General features: G+C 41.8%; 1 protein-coding gene across 2 annotated transcripts in view; it reads left to right on the top strand.

Annotated features, from left to right (window-relative positions):
• Positions 1 to 15,600, top strand: part of NECAB1 (N-terminal EF-hand calcium binding protein 1) — a 309,035-nt gene that overhangs the window by 103,278 nt on the left and 190,157 nt on the right. For both annotated transcript variants that reach the window (XM_056522357.1, XM_056522356.1), the window contains exon 5: positions 10,911 to 11,008. In XM_056522357.1, the coding sequence (XP_056378332.1) occupies positions 10,911 to 11,008 (98 nt within the window). The remainder of the gene's footprint in view (positions 1 to 10,910; positions 11,009 to 15,600) is intronic.

The raw sequence follows: 15,600 nt of genomic DNA, 5'->3' as shown, positions 1-15,600 counted from the left end.
ATCAATATAGATACTACCACCATGTGTAAGACAGAAAATGAATTATGTCATTACAAAGGACAATTAGTCGGGCAAAAAAAAAAGTCCCCATATGGTTCTGTGGATGGGAATATCAAAGAGTTATGATTTTTACAAGGCAAAGAGGAATAAAACGGAAATTCGAAAATAAAATTGTCCTTAAAGGTGTACTCTGCTCCTAGACAACTTATCCCCTATCCAAAGGATAGGGGATAAGATGTCTGATCGCGGGGGTCCCACCGCTGGGAACCCCCGCAATCTCTCCTGCAGAACCCCTTGTCATGTGCTGCATGGAGTAAACTTTGCTCCGTGCCTGATGACGGGCGATACAGGGGCCGGAATATTGTGATGTCACACCCCACCCCCTCGTGATGTCACACCCTGCCCCCTCAATGCAAGCCTATGGGAGTGGGCATGATGACCACCACGCCCCCTCCCACAGACTTGTCTTGAGGGGGCGGGGCGTGACGTTATGATACTCCAGCCCCTGTATCGCCCATCATCAGGCATGGAGTGAAGTTTACTCTGTGCAGCACATGACAGGGGGTGCTACAGGAGAGATCGCGGGGTGCTACAGCAGCGGGACCCCTGAGATCAGATATCTTATCTCCTATCCTTTGGATAGGGGATAAGATGTGTAGGGGCGGAGTACATCTTTAAGGCTGAAATAGGTTGCGTCCTTAAGAAGTCAAAGTGTACCTGTCATATGCCACATAAAAAGTTATATGTTACTTAGTACCTAATCCTGATTAAGTACATATATTTTTTATCTGTCTAGCACCTATACTTCTCTCACAAATTCATTCTTTCTGTTGCTCACTTGGTTTGTCATTCTCTGCTTTGGAGGGGGTCATGTTCCTCACTCTGCTTGACTTCTCTTCCTTCCCAAGTCTGCTGTGCTGGGTCTCTTCATCCAATCACTGCAGGGTGCTCTGAAACCAGGACAGGACAGGAGTGAGTACAGAGGGGTTCTAGTCCCGCCCTCACTTACTGGACTTTGTCCCAGCCTGTGCTTCAGCTGGGTCAAAAATGATCCTGCAGCCGGACAGGATTATGTTCTGGATGGTATGGGGACCCCTAGTGGAGTTTTTATAAGCCATGGTTTCTATAAAAAGGAAATAAAATTTTCTTATGAAATATATTATATTTATGTTTTGCCAAAATGTACGACATATAAAAAGTTTTTGGCCATTTAACTTAAGATTGGTCCTGAGTAAGTAAGCACAAAGCTGATAATCGATTACTTTCTAAATCATGGGGTAACTTCACTTATGACATTTATGACATGAATATTGATGAAGAAATCCCACTGAGGTGAAATCATTCCAGGCTTTTTCTGAAACAATATCTAGTAAACTTCATGAATGTAAATTTCAGTAAATTCTAAACATTATCAGAACAAGAATAGTTATTCTTAGTCTATTGTGTAGATGCCTAATTGCTCGTCAGATCATTTGAAAGGAAACAGAACTTTAAAGTACGATGTGAAGTCTTCCAGTAGCTTTCCAGAATTGGCAGCCTAAAGCAGATGAGATATGTGACTTAAGCAAATTGGCAGGCAGCCGCTAATCTCCAAGTACTAAAGATCTATTTTTGCTACTTTGTTGAACGGTAGCAATTATTAAGGATGCACATAATACAAAAGCAACAATTTAAAGGGGGAGACTGGTTTGAGCAAATAAGGCTCATTCACTGTGTTGTCCTGAGTTATGCAACTTTGTCATACACATTTCTTGCACCAGTCTAAAGTGAAAATGCACCAGAGCATGATATGCCAAATTTTTATTAAAGGGATTGTCTGCCTAATAAAAGAACACATACTTTAACTTACCTTCCTCGCTCCCTCGTAGGTCTGGTATCGGGGCGCCCCAACTCTGTTTGGTCTCCGCTGATAGTCTTCTTCCCAGCAATCTCTGAAGTGGTGTCCCAGCTGAGCCAATGATTGGTGGGCGGCCCCGTCAGCCCCCCTTGCTGTTGACTCTGTGCTCTGCAGCTCAGGGGAAGGCAGAGTCACCGCTTGTGGAGGCGGTGCCCTGATACTGAAGCTACAAGGAAGCATAGGAAGGTGAGTCAAAGAGTTTTTTTTATTAGGCAGCCTAAGGACAATAGGAAAATTATATATTTTACTGGACAGAGGCTTAACCCCTTAAGGACCACAGGTGTTTTCATTTTTGCACTTTCGTTTTTTCCTCCTCACCTACTAAAAATCATAACACTTTCAATTTTCCACCTACAGACCCATACGAGGGCTTGTTTTTTTTTTTTTTGCATCACCAATTTTACTATGTAATGACATCCATCATTTTACCACAAAATCTACTATGAAACCAGAAAAAAATATTTGGGGGGCTAAATAGAGAAAAAAACATCCTTTTGTAATTTTGTGGGCTTCCGATTCTACGCAGTGCACTTTTAGGTAAAAATAACCCCTTATCTCTATTCTGTAGGTCCATACTGTTACAAGAATATCTAATAAAAATATCTGAGCTGCCAGGATATATATATTTTACATTTTATACGCTGCAATCAACTTTGATCGCGGCATCTAAGGGGTTAATGCCAGACACCACCATGATTCGTGATGTCCAATATTAGCCACGGGTCCCGGCTGCAGATAGCCGCTGGGACCAGGGCCGGATTAAGAGGATCAGGGGCCTGGTGCTGAAGATTTTGATGGGCCTTTTTTATCGAAATATCTAAAATGAAAAAACAACACAAAGCAATTTTGTTCAACACAAATAAAGCGCATTCGTCACATGTTGTATGCACATTAAATTACCAGGATAGCTGAATATATGTTAGTGTCCAAAAGTTGCTGAGTTGCCCACAGCAACCAATCAGATCGCTTCTTTTATCTGATGTTACTAGGAGGATGTTAAACGCTGCTGGACTGCGCTCTTCACTGCTGTAACACACACAGGCTCTGCGTCCTATGATCCTTCTGCAGTGTAATATAATGAAGTGACTGGCCGCAAGATGGCTGCCGATTATATAGGGCTGTGACATCACAGGGGTGACTGGCTGCTGATAGGCTGCATCCAGCATGTGATTCAGGGTCATCCCGCCTACCTCCCTTCCTGCCTTGCCTTCCCAGCGTTCCTTGCCCCATATACTGACATGTGGATCCGCCATTTTAGATGCCCTGGAGCCTGCAACACAGTAAATGGAGTTTAATTAAGCGATTTGCGCAATAGAATCGCGGTGATATTCGCATATATTTTCTGAAATTCGTAATGAATTCGGGTTAGTCAGCTCCGATTCGCTCATCTCTAGACATAACTCTCATTTTTCTACCTACAGACTCATATAGGTGCTTGTTTTTTTGCGTTATCAATTATACTTTGCAATTACATGACTTATTTTACCACGAAATCTACAGTGAAACACACAAACAAATTTTTGTGGGACAAATTTGAAAAAAATAAATGAAATTTTTGGGGGCTTTCTACACAGTGCACCTTTTGCAAACAGTCCCACATTGGGGGAGATTTATCAAAACCTGTGAAGAAGAGAGGTGCAGTTTCCCATAGCAACCAATCAGATCGCTGCTTTCATTTTTGAAGAGGCCTGTGAAAAATGAAAGAAGCGATCTGATTGGTTGCTATGGGCCACTGCACCACTCTTCCTTTACACAGGTCAGCTCTCACCCTTTGTCTTTCAGAACCAGGGTGCCTCCAGCTGTTACAAAACTACAACTCCCACCATGTGTGCTGTATGGCATCTGATCACTGCCACAACTACCTGGTCACTAAGGCAGCAGCATTCTCACCCTCCCCTTCTGGTTTGAGTCTACAACTCCCATCAAGCCCTGATATCCACTGACTGTCAAGACATGCTGGGAGTTGTAGTGCCTCCAGACCACTGATTTACAGCTATACAGCCCAGTCTCAATGCAATCAGCAGGAAGCCCAACTCCAGGTATAGTGGGGAAGATGATAGAGAATATACCGACACCTCCTGCCTCATAAGCTGCGTGGGTTAACCCCTTTGGTGCCAGCTACCATGACCTGTAGAAAGATGAATACAACACGGGGGCAATGATCACTTACAGCTGCTGTCTGTCTCTGTGCCTGTCACGTGACCTGTTGCCTGGGAGCTGCGTCTCTTTCTCCTTGTGACTGCAGCTTCCACCTCCTACGGTGTCCTGGCAGGACCAAATCTAGCCAGAGGAGATGCCAAAGGTACTACTGTCCTCAGCCACTGTCACACAATAAATTTTTTTGACAGGTGTGGGTCAGGCAGGAAAGCAGCACATATGATCCTCTTTCTGACAGGGGGGGAGGAGCGTCCTATGATACCGTGACGTGAGTCACGCTGGTCAGGAGGTTACCCAGCCCATGTGACCACCCAGCGCCGTAAGTAAGAAGCAGGGCCTGCCTGGGACAGTGCAGGGCTGGCCCTCTTTTTCTGTTAACATATTTATCGCAGGTGCCGGGCGGCCTATGCGGGCCGCCTGTGCAGGCCGCTGGGCCTATTTTCATGTAGGGGCCTGGAGCGGCAGCTCCGTCCGCCCCCACGTTAATTCCGGCCCTGGCTGTGACCACCCCACTATGACGCGGGGTCAGGTCATGACCCCGCATCATAGAAGGGGAGTGGGATGAGGGTATACAGGTACGCCCTTCATCCTTAGTGAGTTAAAGTGATACTCTAGTGGAAAAAAAAAATTTCAAATGAATTGCTGCTTTGAACTGTACAGTAGAAGCATAGTCCCATAGCAAACTACTCCTTCTCTGGACAGTTCCTGACACGGACAGAGGTGGCGGCAGGGAGAACTGTGGCCAGACTGAAAATAATTACACAACTTCCTCTGGAGCATACATCAGCTGATAAGTACGGGAAGGATTAATATTTTTTTAATAGAAGTAATTTACAAATATGTTTAACTTTCTAGCCCCAGTTGATTTAAGAGCAAGTCAGAAGATGCATTCCTGTTAACTGTTTACAAGCCATTCACCCACATGACCACATGATAAATTTTCTTCCTCTGGAAGTCAAGAAAGATTCTTAAAACAAAACAAAAAAATTATACATCCATTTTATTAGAAAATATCATAACTTTTTATTTTATTACATTTGTAAATATATAATGAATAAAAAATGTATTTGCTTGCACCAAAACACCTCTGTAAGAAGGACCAGTCAGCTCTTCTAACATCTTTTAGTAAATTGTTTATTCCTCATGAAATAACAATCCTGGGTCATCTTTTTCTTAAACCTTTATGTTGTGCCGTTCCTCTTTTATTCCACTAAACATAAATAAATAAATTGACAACTGGCTATTACCATTCACCTTGTCCATAGGATGTGTGCATAGACCAGTGTTTTTTGAATCAGGATGCCCTGATAGATAGAAGCTCAGGTTCAGTGTTGACAGTCTGGGTCATGCACAAGAGAGTCAGTGTGGTACACAAGAGTCAGGCAGAGGCAATGTCAGGTAAATAGGCACTTCTCAGATACAGGATATCAGAACAGGAATGCACACCTTCACTATGGCAAAAAAAACACAATATTGCTCACAGCCTCAGCAGCCTTAAATAGGTAATGCCAGGCAGGGATATGTGGAGGACCCATTAGACACACTGGTCTTTTAAGTTATAGCTGGTGCACAGGCGTGACCCATATGGGGCAGACCAGGAACTGCAACCTCGGAGGAGGAAGCAGGTGAGAGGCCAGCGGAGCAGCAATCACAACCTGATGGAGATGGGGCATGACAAACTACATACATTAAACTATGCAGTCATGCATACATCAAACTATGTCTAATGTATGCAAGACTGCAGCCAAGGACAAAAAAGATAAAGTGAAGTCTGAAAGGAAGCAGCTGTTGCTGGGTGATTCAATCATAAGAAGTGTGGAGCTTAAGGAAAATGGTTTTCTGAGATGTCTCCCTGGTGCTACTGCTGGAAGAGATAGAAGATGTATTCTTAATATTGTCAAGCAAGCAAAGCAGGAAGGGGACATGGATGTTCTTGTCACTAGGGACAAATGACCTGGCTTGCAATGAAGTTTCAGAGGTGAAGGGATGTTTTATCACATTTGGTAATGATACATATCGTTCAGAATGATAGGCAGAGGCGCATGTATGCCCATGTATGGCCGGAAGAAGCACTTGTTAAGTGTGAAATGGAGCTTGTTGCCTTTGTACCCTCCTCTCCCCCCTTTGTACATGTGAGTATTTAAGCTGGAATAAAAGAATAAAAGCGTGAAGATGGACCTTGGTGAGTGGCCGACTTGTTCTTTCTTCTCATGAATATGTCTACTATTGCCCATTGTTGTTAGCCAGAGCACCGCCGTCATCTGATTGCAAGAACCATCTAAGCCCATACATTAGATCTCCTGAATCACTGCAGTACCGTACGAGTTTTCCTATTGCTTTGGCATTTAGGAGTTCAACTTATGGCTTAGTAAATGGTGTCAAGAGCAAGGATTTGGCTTTGTGGCTTATGATAGCTCTACTTGGAATAGAAAGAAACTGTACAAAAAAGATGGTTTGCATCTTTCTCTCAAAGGAACAAATGTACTCAGTGAACAATTCCAAGAATTTGCTAAGGAGTATTTAAACTTGGAAGGGGGGGGGGGGGGGGGGCAAAAGAGTGAAATGAGTCCAATTGCCCCCCCCCCCCCCCCAAACATTGCCAGAACATGTCAGTAGCACAGAGGTTAAGGAATGACAAGCTCAGAGTCCTATCTACAAATGCTCACAGTTTAGGGAATAAAATCAATGAACTTGGGTCAATAATGGCATCTGAGAATGTAGATTTAGTGGCTGTTACTGAGACATGGTTTAATGAAAGTAATGACTGGGACATAACCATATCAGGATACTCTTTATACAGAAGAGACAGAGAAGGCAAGAAAGGAGGAGAAGGGGCCCTATATGTTAGCATAAAATCTAACCTAATACAAGTTAATGAGGGAAACATAGAGTCAGTTTGGGTTACGTTGCAGTTTGGTAATCATGCAGTAACTCGAGTAGGTGGGATATATAGACCACCTGGCCAAGTTAAAGAATTAGATGATCTACTAGTTGAGGAAATAGCTAAAATGACAATGAAAGGAGAAGTTATTATGGGAGACTTCAATCTTCCGGATATAAACTGAAACACCAAAATAGCAAGTTCTGCCAGGAGTACAGATATTCTAAATTCCCTATTTATCGCTACAACAAGTGGTTGAGGAGCCAACTCGGAGGGAGGGCATTTTGGATTTGGTATTCACAAATGGGGATTTGGTATATGATATTATTGTATGCAAAAGCTTGGGATCTAGTGATCACCAGTCAGTGTGATTTAATATAAGAACAGTGAAGGAGTCACACCACACAAAAACAAAAGTTTTAGATTTGAGAAAAACAGACTTTTCAAAAATGAGATTAGTCATAAATGAGTCCCAGACTAGAACGATATAGAGTCCAGGAGAAATGGGACTACTTAAAAGACACATTATTGAAGGCAACAGAAAATTGCATTAGACTTGTCAGAAAAGCAGAAAAAGAAAGAGACCACTGTGGTAGTCAGCAGAAGTAAAATCATAAAAAACAAAAAGCTAGCATTTTGTAATTATGAAAAAAAAAAGATAGGGGAATCTACAAGACTAGGCATAAAGAGGCCAAGCAAGTTATAAAAACTTCTAAAGCGCAGGCAGAAGAAAAACTAGCTCAGTCTGTGAAAAAAGGGTATAAGACATTCTTCAGATATATAAATGAAAAAAGGAAATAAAGCAAGGAATAACTAAATAAAATAAAAAAAGGAAGGGAGCTATGTAGAATAGAATATGGGCTAGCGGACTGCCTTAATGAATACTTCTGTTCAGTTTTTACAGATGAAAAAGAAGGAAAAGGACCTCAATTAGGGAGGAACACTAATGAATCATTTGATGCATGTGTCTTTAGACAGAAAATGTAGAACCTTTTCCTCTGTAAAGTGAAGACAAATAAGTCACAGGGGCCTTATAAGATACACCCAAAATTATTAAGAGCTTAGTGGTGAGCTAGCAAAACCGTTAACAGATTTATTTAACCAATCACTGGTAACAGGAGTCCTCCCAGAATATTGGAAATTAGCAAATGTCGTTCCCATTCACAAGAAAGGTCGTAGGAAGGAATCAAGTAACTATAGGCCAGTGAGTCTGACATCAATAGTGGGGAAATTAATGGAAACCCTACTAAAGCATAGGATTGTGGAACATCTAAAATCCCATAGTTTGCAAGATGAAAAACAACATTGGTTTACTTCAGGGAGATCATGTCAAACAAATCTTATAGATTTTTTTGACTGGGTGACTAAAATAATAGATGGCGTAGGGGCAGTAGACATCGCATATCTAGATTTTAGGAAGGCTTTTGACACTGTCCCACATAGAAGACTTATCAATAAACTACAGTCATTGAGCTTGGACTCCCATATTGTTGAGGGGATTAGGCAGTGGCTGAGTGACAGACAACAGAGGGTTGTAGTCAATGCAGTATATTCAGAGCAAGGTCTTGTTACCAGTGGGTACCTCAGGGATCTGTATTGGGACCAATTTTGTTTAATATCTTCATTAGTGATATTATAAAAGGTCTCGATGGTAAGGTGTGTCTTTTTGCTGAAGACACAAAGATATGTAACAGGGTTGATGTTCCTGGAGGGATCCGCCAAATGGAAAAGAATTTAGAAAAACTGGAAGAATGGTCAGAACTCTGGCAACTGAAATTTAATGTGGACAAGTGCAAAATAATGCACTTGGGGCGTAAAAACCCTCGCTCTGAATATAGAGTATTTGACACAGTCCTGACCTCAGTATCTGAGGAAAGGGATTCAGGAGTAATAATTTCAGAAGACTTAAAGGTAGGAAGACAATGTAATCGAGCAGCAGGAAACGCTAGCAGAATGCTTGGATGTATTGGGAGAGGTATAAGCAGTAGAAAGAGAGAAGTGCTCATACCGCTGTACAGAACACTGGTGAGAACTCACTTGGAGTATTGTGCGCAGTACTGGAGGCCGTATCTCCAAAAGGATATAGATACTCTAGAGAGAGTTCAGAGAAGATACTAAACTAGTACATGGATTGCAGGATAAAACTTACCAGGAATGGTTAAAGGACATTAACATGTAAAGCTCAGAAGAAAGAAGAGAGAGGGGATATAAAAGAGACTTTTCAATACATAAAGAGAATCAATACTGTAAGGATATTTAAAAGAAGAAAAATTACCAGAAGAGGACATAGGGGGACATTTATCAATGTTTGCTTATGTATTCCTTTTTTTAGTTATTTTTTTCTTACAATTTTTTTTGCTTATGTGCGACTTATTTATCAACTGCTTTCAGCCTGTTGATAAATTTCTTTCACGTAAGCAATTTTTCTTTTTTTGCTTTGTAGTGGCTTTTTCTGCTCCATGTCTGAGCTGGAGTAAATTTAGTAGGTTTTTTCATGTAATGCGACTTTTTTGCGAATTTCGCACTTGATAAATCTCTGACCACTGCAAGTCAAAAATCACTTTTTGCTTTGGTAAGCAAGATAAAAGAGAAAAAAGAGAGTAGTCACATTTGCGACTTTTTTGCAACAATTTTAAGCAAAAAAATCTACTAAATGCTTTGATAAATCTCCCCGATAGTTTTTAATTAGATGGGAAAAGGTTTAAAAGTAATATCAGAAAGTATTACTTTACTGAGAAAGTAGTGGATGCATGGAATAGCCTTCCTGCAGAAGTGGCGCTGCAAATACAGTGAAGAGGTGTAAGCATGCATGGGATAAGCATAAGGCTATCCTTCATATAAGATAGAGCCAGGGACCATTCATAGGATTCAGATTATTGGGCAGACTAGATGGGCCAAATGGTTCTTATCTCATTCTATGTTTCTATGTTTCTCTCATTCTATGTTTCTATGCCAGCGGATGCCAACCACTGGCATTACAGGCAACTGTAGCATTTCACATTAAATATTTTCCGCAACCTGCTAACAAAGATGAAGTAGTATTTAGATAAAGTGAAATACTGTATTTTTGAGACCATAAGACACACTGGACCATAAACTGTGCCTCGTGAGCTTTAGTTCAAAGAAAAGAAAGGAAATAACTGTATGTGACTCATTACAGCATGACACTGCTAGCACAAAACCATATATGAAATATGGCATGTTTAACTTAGCAATACTACTAAATTGAAAAATGAAGGTTCTTAGCTTACCATTTGGCCAAATAGTGTGTACTATTCCACCAAGATAAGGTGACCTCTTTGGGACAGACCCTACACTATGAATATGCCTCTCCCAGTCTACCACTGAGCCTCAATTTTTTACTTTGTAACACTGCTATATTGAAAATGGAGGTTCTTAGCTTACCATTTGGGATGTGCCTGACCTTAAATGCCCAGAAAATTAGGCTCAGTGCTAGCCTGGGAGAGGCATATTTATAGTGTAGGGTCCGTCCCAAAGAGGTCACCTTATCTTGGTGGGATGGTATATACTGTTTGGCCAAATGGTAAGCTAAGAACTTTCATTTTTCAATATAGTAGTATTGCTAAGTGAAAACATGCCATATTTCACATATAGCTTGGTGCTAGCAGTGTGCTGCTGTAATATTTTTCCTGTATTTGTAGTTCAGCCGCAGCAGTGAGCACCTGTATACTTATTTCATACAATGGTTGTGTATCAGAATGTGGTGACCAACTTCTACCTTTTTTTGTATGTTACTCATTGTTATTGGGGGTTCTGCAGATGAGGAAATGTTATGTGGACATATTTGGATGAAACACTGTTATGAGATATGGTATATATCATTAATAAGATACCAACCCATAAGAAATTATGTTAGTGGAGAGAGGATTGGCTTCAAAGTCCCCTCCAAATGGTTGTCCTGTGCTGGACCTTCAAGGCCTAATTATATATAAAGCTTCCTCTCTTTTTTTGCAGATTATTTCTCTCAGCACTTGGGGGATTATGAAAGTGTCCTGGCAGCACTGGAGGACTTGAACCTCTCAATATTGAAGGCAATGGACAAAACAAAGCAAGTAAGAAAACTATGTGACAATCGATATACAAGAGAATTGTAAAATAAGTGCTGGACCTTATTGCATTAAATATTGTGGTAACATTCTCTCCCCCTCCCCCCAGTACTCTGTGATTCCCAGTAGTGTATGTTAAATATGATTGCTACAACTTTTCTACTAAATTGAAGCCACAATTCAAGAATATATATCACATTAGTGTTAGCCATGCTGCCTGATACCTAACATTTGAGACTTCATTAAAGGAGAACTGTAGTGCAATATAACTTATCCAAACAAAGAGCAGAAAGGACGGCAACTCTCTTTGAGGATTCAATGCAGCTTTATTCTTGAGGACAAGTACAGATGCAAACAGATGCGTGAAAACAGAGCAACGTTTCGCGATATACGCTTCTTCCGGCTCACTGGTATGACGTGAGACCAGCGCGCTTGAAATACATCAGTGGCGCTCGTTGCCATGACAACCAGTACACAAATGCCTGGCGTGTGCACATAAACACGCGCTGCTGCCAGACAGGTGAGTGATATACATACAGTTAAAAGACAGTGTAAGAACCAACATAACAAACAAGTATATTCATAAAAAGCAAAAGAGATGCATGTAAAAATTAAAAAACGGGAGAAATTCTAGTTAAAGTAGGCCCATTGGGCTTCAGTGTGTTTACAGATCGGGTGCACAATTGTTGTGTAGCTTAACTGATAACGTACCTGTCATTTAGCCCAATGTATCCGACATATCTGTAAGTGGTTTGGATATAACACCTGCAGTGCAGCCCTTTTTGGGGGGAATCCATCTACGTTCTGTCCCCCTCAGATTCCGGGTACATAACAGAGGTGTTTACTAACTGTGTCATCAGTGAGGTGAGGTCGTTGATGTACCCTGCGGCCAATAATAACCTCACCCCCAGTGAACAAAGGGCCCTAAAATGGCTTAAGTCGCAGAGGCATCTAGTGTTCCACAAAGCGGATAAGGGGGGCAATATCGTGGTGCTGACGAGGGAGCAATATCTTTCTGAGGCCCAGCATCAGCTCCATGATACTGAAATATATACACCTTTACCGTCAGACCCAACCATTAAATATTTGGGCAAACTGTAGTCCATGTTACACAAATATGTGGAACTGGGAGTCATTCCTTTACATACAGCGGAGAAGCTCTTGCCTAAATGCCCGCGTAGACCTTATTGGTATTCACTGAGCCCCCCCCCCCGCCCGGGCAGACCCATCGTCTCGGGGGTGGGCTCAGTGACCTAAGCCTGTCAGAATGGTTGATTTGCCCCTAACTAAGACAGTTGCCCACCTATTTGAAGGACACAGGTGAATTTTTGAGGGCCCTCTCTGATATTGCTTGGCAGGATGATTATCATTTAGCATCTGTGGATGTGGATGGTCTCTACACCCGGATCCCCCAAATTGAGGGGGTCCGGGTGTTGAGAAAGTTCCTCCAGGATGTTGGAAAGCCGCAAGAAGTTGTTGACTTTATTGGTGAATCGATGCAGTTCATTTTGTCGCATAACACATTCAGATCTCAGGACATATGGTTCCGCCAGGACTCTGGAACTGCGATAGGGACCCCGGATGCATGCTAGTTTGCCAACCTGTTTTTGGCAGCGTTTGAGAAGTTGTAAATTTTTTCTGCCATGAATCCTTTTGTAGACAGCGACCAATGTGTTGCTCCACTATGAGAGTCACCCCCCCCCCCCCACGTCAAGAAAGCCATCCCATACGGACAATTCATCCGCCTTAGACAATGATGATATGAATTAGAGAGACAGGCCGAGGAGTTATCTGTAAGGTTAGTTCAAAGAGGCTATCCTTCTCATGAGGTCAGTTCGGCTTTGGCGAAAGCCAGGAATTTAAGTCAGGATCATCTTTTATCTGATAAGAGAAAAGGTGTCGTGAATCAAAAATGATTTGTGTTCTCGTTCCAGCATTCATCGATGAACAAATCATTCAAACCGCCATTCGCCATTGGCATCTAATCGAGAATGATTCAGACTTTAGGGAAGTTGCAATTAGGCAACCCTTGTTCTCCTACAGACGTACTTGCACACTGGGGAACCAATGGAGCTGTACTAGATTAGAAGAGAACACAAGTAACTGGTTGGATAAAGTACCCCCTAAAGGTAACTATAAATGTAGGCATTGTGCAATATGTAGATTCAATGGTGAAATGAAATGCTGTAGGTTGGGAGGGATTGATTGGCAGGTACCCCACTTTATTACTTGTAGAACTAAGTTCATCATCCATATGCTCAGGTGCACCTGCGGGCGGTTTTACATTGGTAAAACCATCCGCAGTATGTATGCTAGGATACAAGAACATTTGCACTCTATTAGAACAGGAAAAGGCTGCCCCAGATTGTTGTAAATGCTCATTCAGGAGGTGTAAACATCTTTTCTTTCTCAGGATTGGAGGTGGTACATGTACCGAAAGACGGCGGAGATCCTCACAGGTTATTATTACAGAAAGAGTCTGCCTGAATAGGGGATAAGTTATAGATCACAAGGGTCTGACCGCTGGGACCCCGCAATCTTCTGTACGGGGCCATGGCAGTTTACTGGAAGCACTGAGTCATCCCCAGCAGAAAGCTGCGACAGACACGTCCCCTCCATGTATCTCTATGGGATACATGAAGGGGTCATATCGGCCGCCGTGTCATGCGGGGATGGACAAACCCCCTTCCAGCATCCTGCCATGGCCCAGTACATGAGATTGCAGGGGGGCCCGTGATCTATAACTTGTCCCCTATCCTTCACATAGGGGATAAGTTATATGGCACTACAGTTCTCCTTTTGACTTTTGGCTTAGATGTCCTGTGGTATCCATCCTGTCAGGCCGGTCTCTGAGAAGCCAAATTATAGAGATTGCTTCTCCCTTTTATCTTAGAAATAATAACAAATCTGTACTGAAATCTATTTTATTATGTTATATATTATCTCATTTACACTATTGAGGGGGAAGCTATTTTACCTTAGTTGCTGTGACAGCAATGGCGGAAATCTACTTTGCAGTAAAGACTTTTATTGGAAAGTTATGTGAGCTTGTGCAGGGAGGAAGAGGTATGAGACCAATATGTAGAAGTAAAGTTTTTGAATTAACAAGCTTATCAAGGTAAGGTAAATTATTTATTCCAGGGCTCCCTCTTAAAGGGGTTATCCAGAAAAAAAAAAATTATATATCAACTGGCTCCAGAAAGTTAAACAGATTTGTAAATTACTTCTATTAACAAATCTTAATCTTTTCAGTACTTACGAGCTTCTGAAGTTAAGGTTGTTCTTTTCTGTCTAAGTGCTCTCTGATGACACATGTCTCGGGAACCGCCCAGTTTAGAAGCAAATCCCCATAGCAAACCTCTTCTAAACTGGGCGGTTCCCGAGACACGTGTCATCAGAGAGCACTTAGACAGAAAAGAACAACCTTAACTTCAAAAGCTCATAAGTACTGAAAGGATTAAGATTTTTTAATAGAAGTAATTTACAAATCTGTTTAACTTTCTGGAGCCAGTTGATATATATTAAAAAGTTTTTTCCTGGATAACCCCTTTAAAGGCGTATTCTGGGATTTTTGTTTCTTTGAATGTAAGACAATGGCAGCAAAGTTGGTCTAGTTACTAATATACTCTGCTTACCTGTGTTTAGTGGCTGGTGTCAAACAAAATGAGTGTTGTCTCGGACCTTTCACAGTTGCCCGGGACACTACATCACAAGTCAGGTGCTTTGCCTGTGTGTGTGAAGCCAGCCACCTGATGACATTACTGGCGCACATGTGCCTGCATTCATCATCCATAGCTTGTGTGTCAGGTTGTACAATGGGTGGGGTGACCGATATATGGGAGGGAAATAAGTCACCTCCCAACTTGAAACAAAGTATGTTGTCAGTTCCCCCCAAAAAAAGCCAGCAGTGTGATGGAGGACAAAGGACACGGCCATTTACCACCAACACAAGCACAGATCCTTGATAAACATCTCCATTACTGTATGCTACTTAATTACTAAAGTCCCCTTGTGTTGGATAACCCTTTAAACACCACTAAGGTTGCTTGAAAGGATGACCAATGGCCACAAAGACCTCAGGATCTTGCACCTCTTCCTGCAGTACCCTTTTGTGCAATTCCTGTTGGACGCTCTGGAAAATGATGTCAATAGCAGTCTATCATACCACTTTCTTGGGGCCATTCCACCATGGACAGTCTGGACAATGACGAATTAGACCAATGCATCTTTTTCCTCCCGCTCTTCATGGTGTGTCTATACTTAAAAGGCTACTCCGACGGAATTTTTTTTTTTTTTTAAATCAACTGATGCCAGAAAGTTAAACAGATTTGTAAATTACTTATATAAAAAAAATCTTAATCCATTCAATACTTAAAAAAAATATATATTTATTTAAATTTTGCATGTTACCGTATTTTTCGCCACATAGGATGCTCCGGCATATAAGACGCACCCAATTTTAAAGGAAGAAAATCTAGAATGCAATGTAAAGTATAGGACAGTGATCTTCAACCAGCGGACCTCCAGATGTTGCAAAACTACAACTCCCGTTGCAGCCGTTGGCTGTCCGGGCATGCCAGGAATTGTAGTTTTGCAAC

This window comes from Hyla sarda, chromosome 5, assembly GCF_029499605.1.
Source record: "Hyla sarda isolate aHylSar1 chromosome 5, aHylSar1.hap1, whole genome shotgun sequence".
Lineage (NCBI taxonomy): Eukaryota > Metazoa > Chordata > Amphibia > Anura > Hylidae > Hyla > Hyla sarda.
This window is presented reverse-complemented; position numbering and strand designations above follow the sequence as displayed.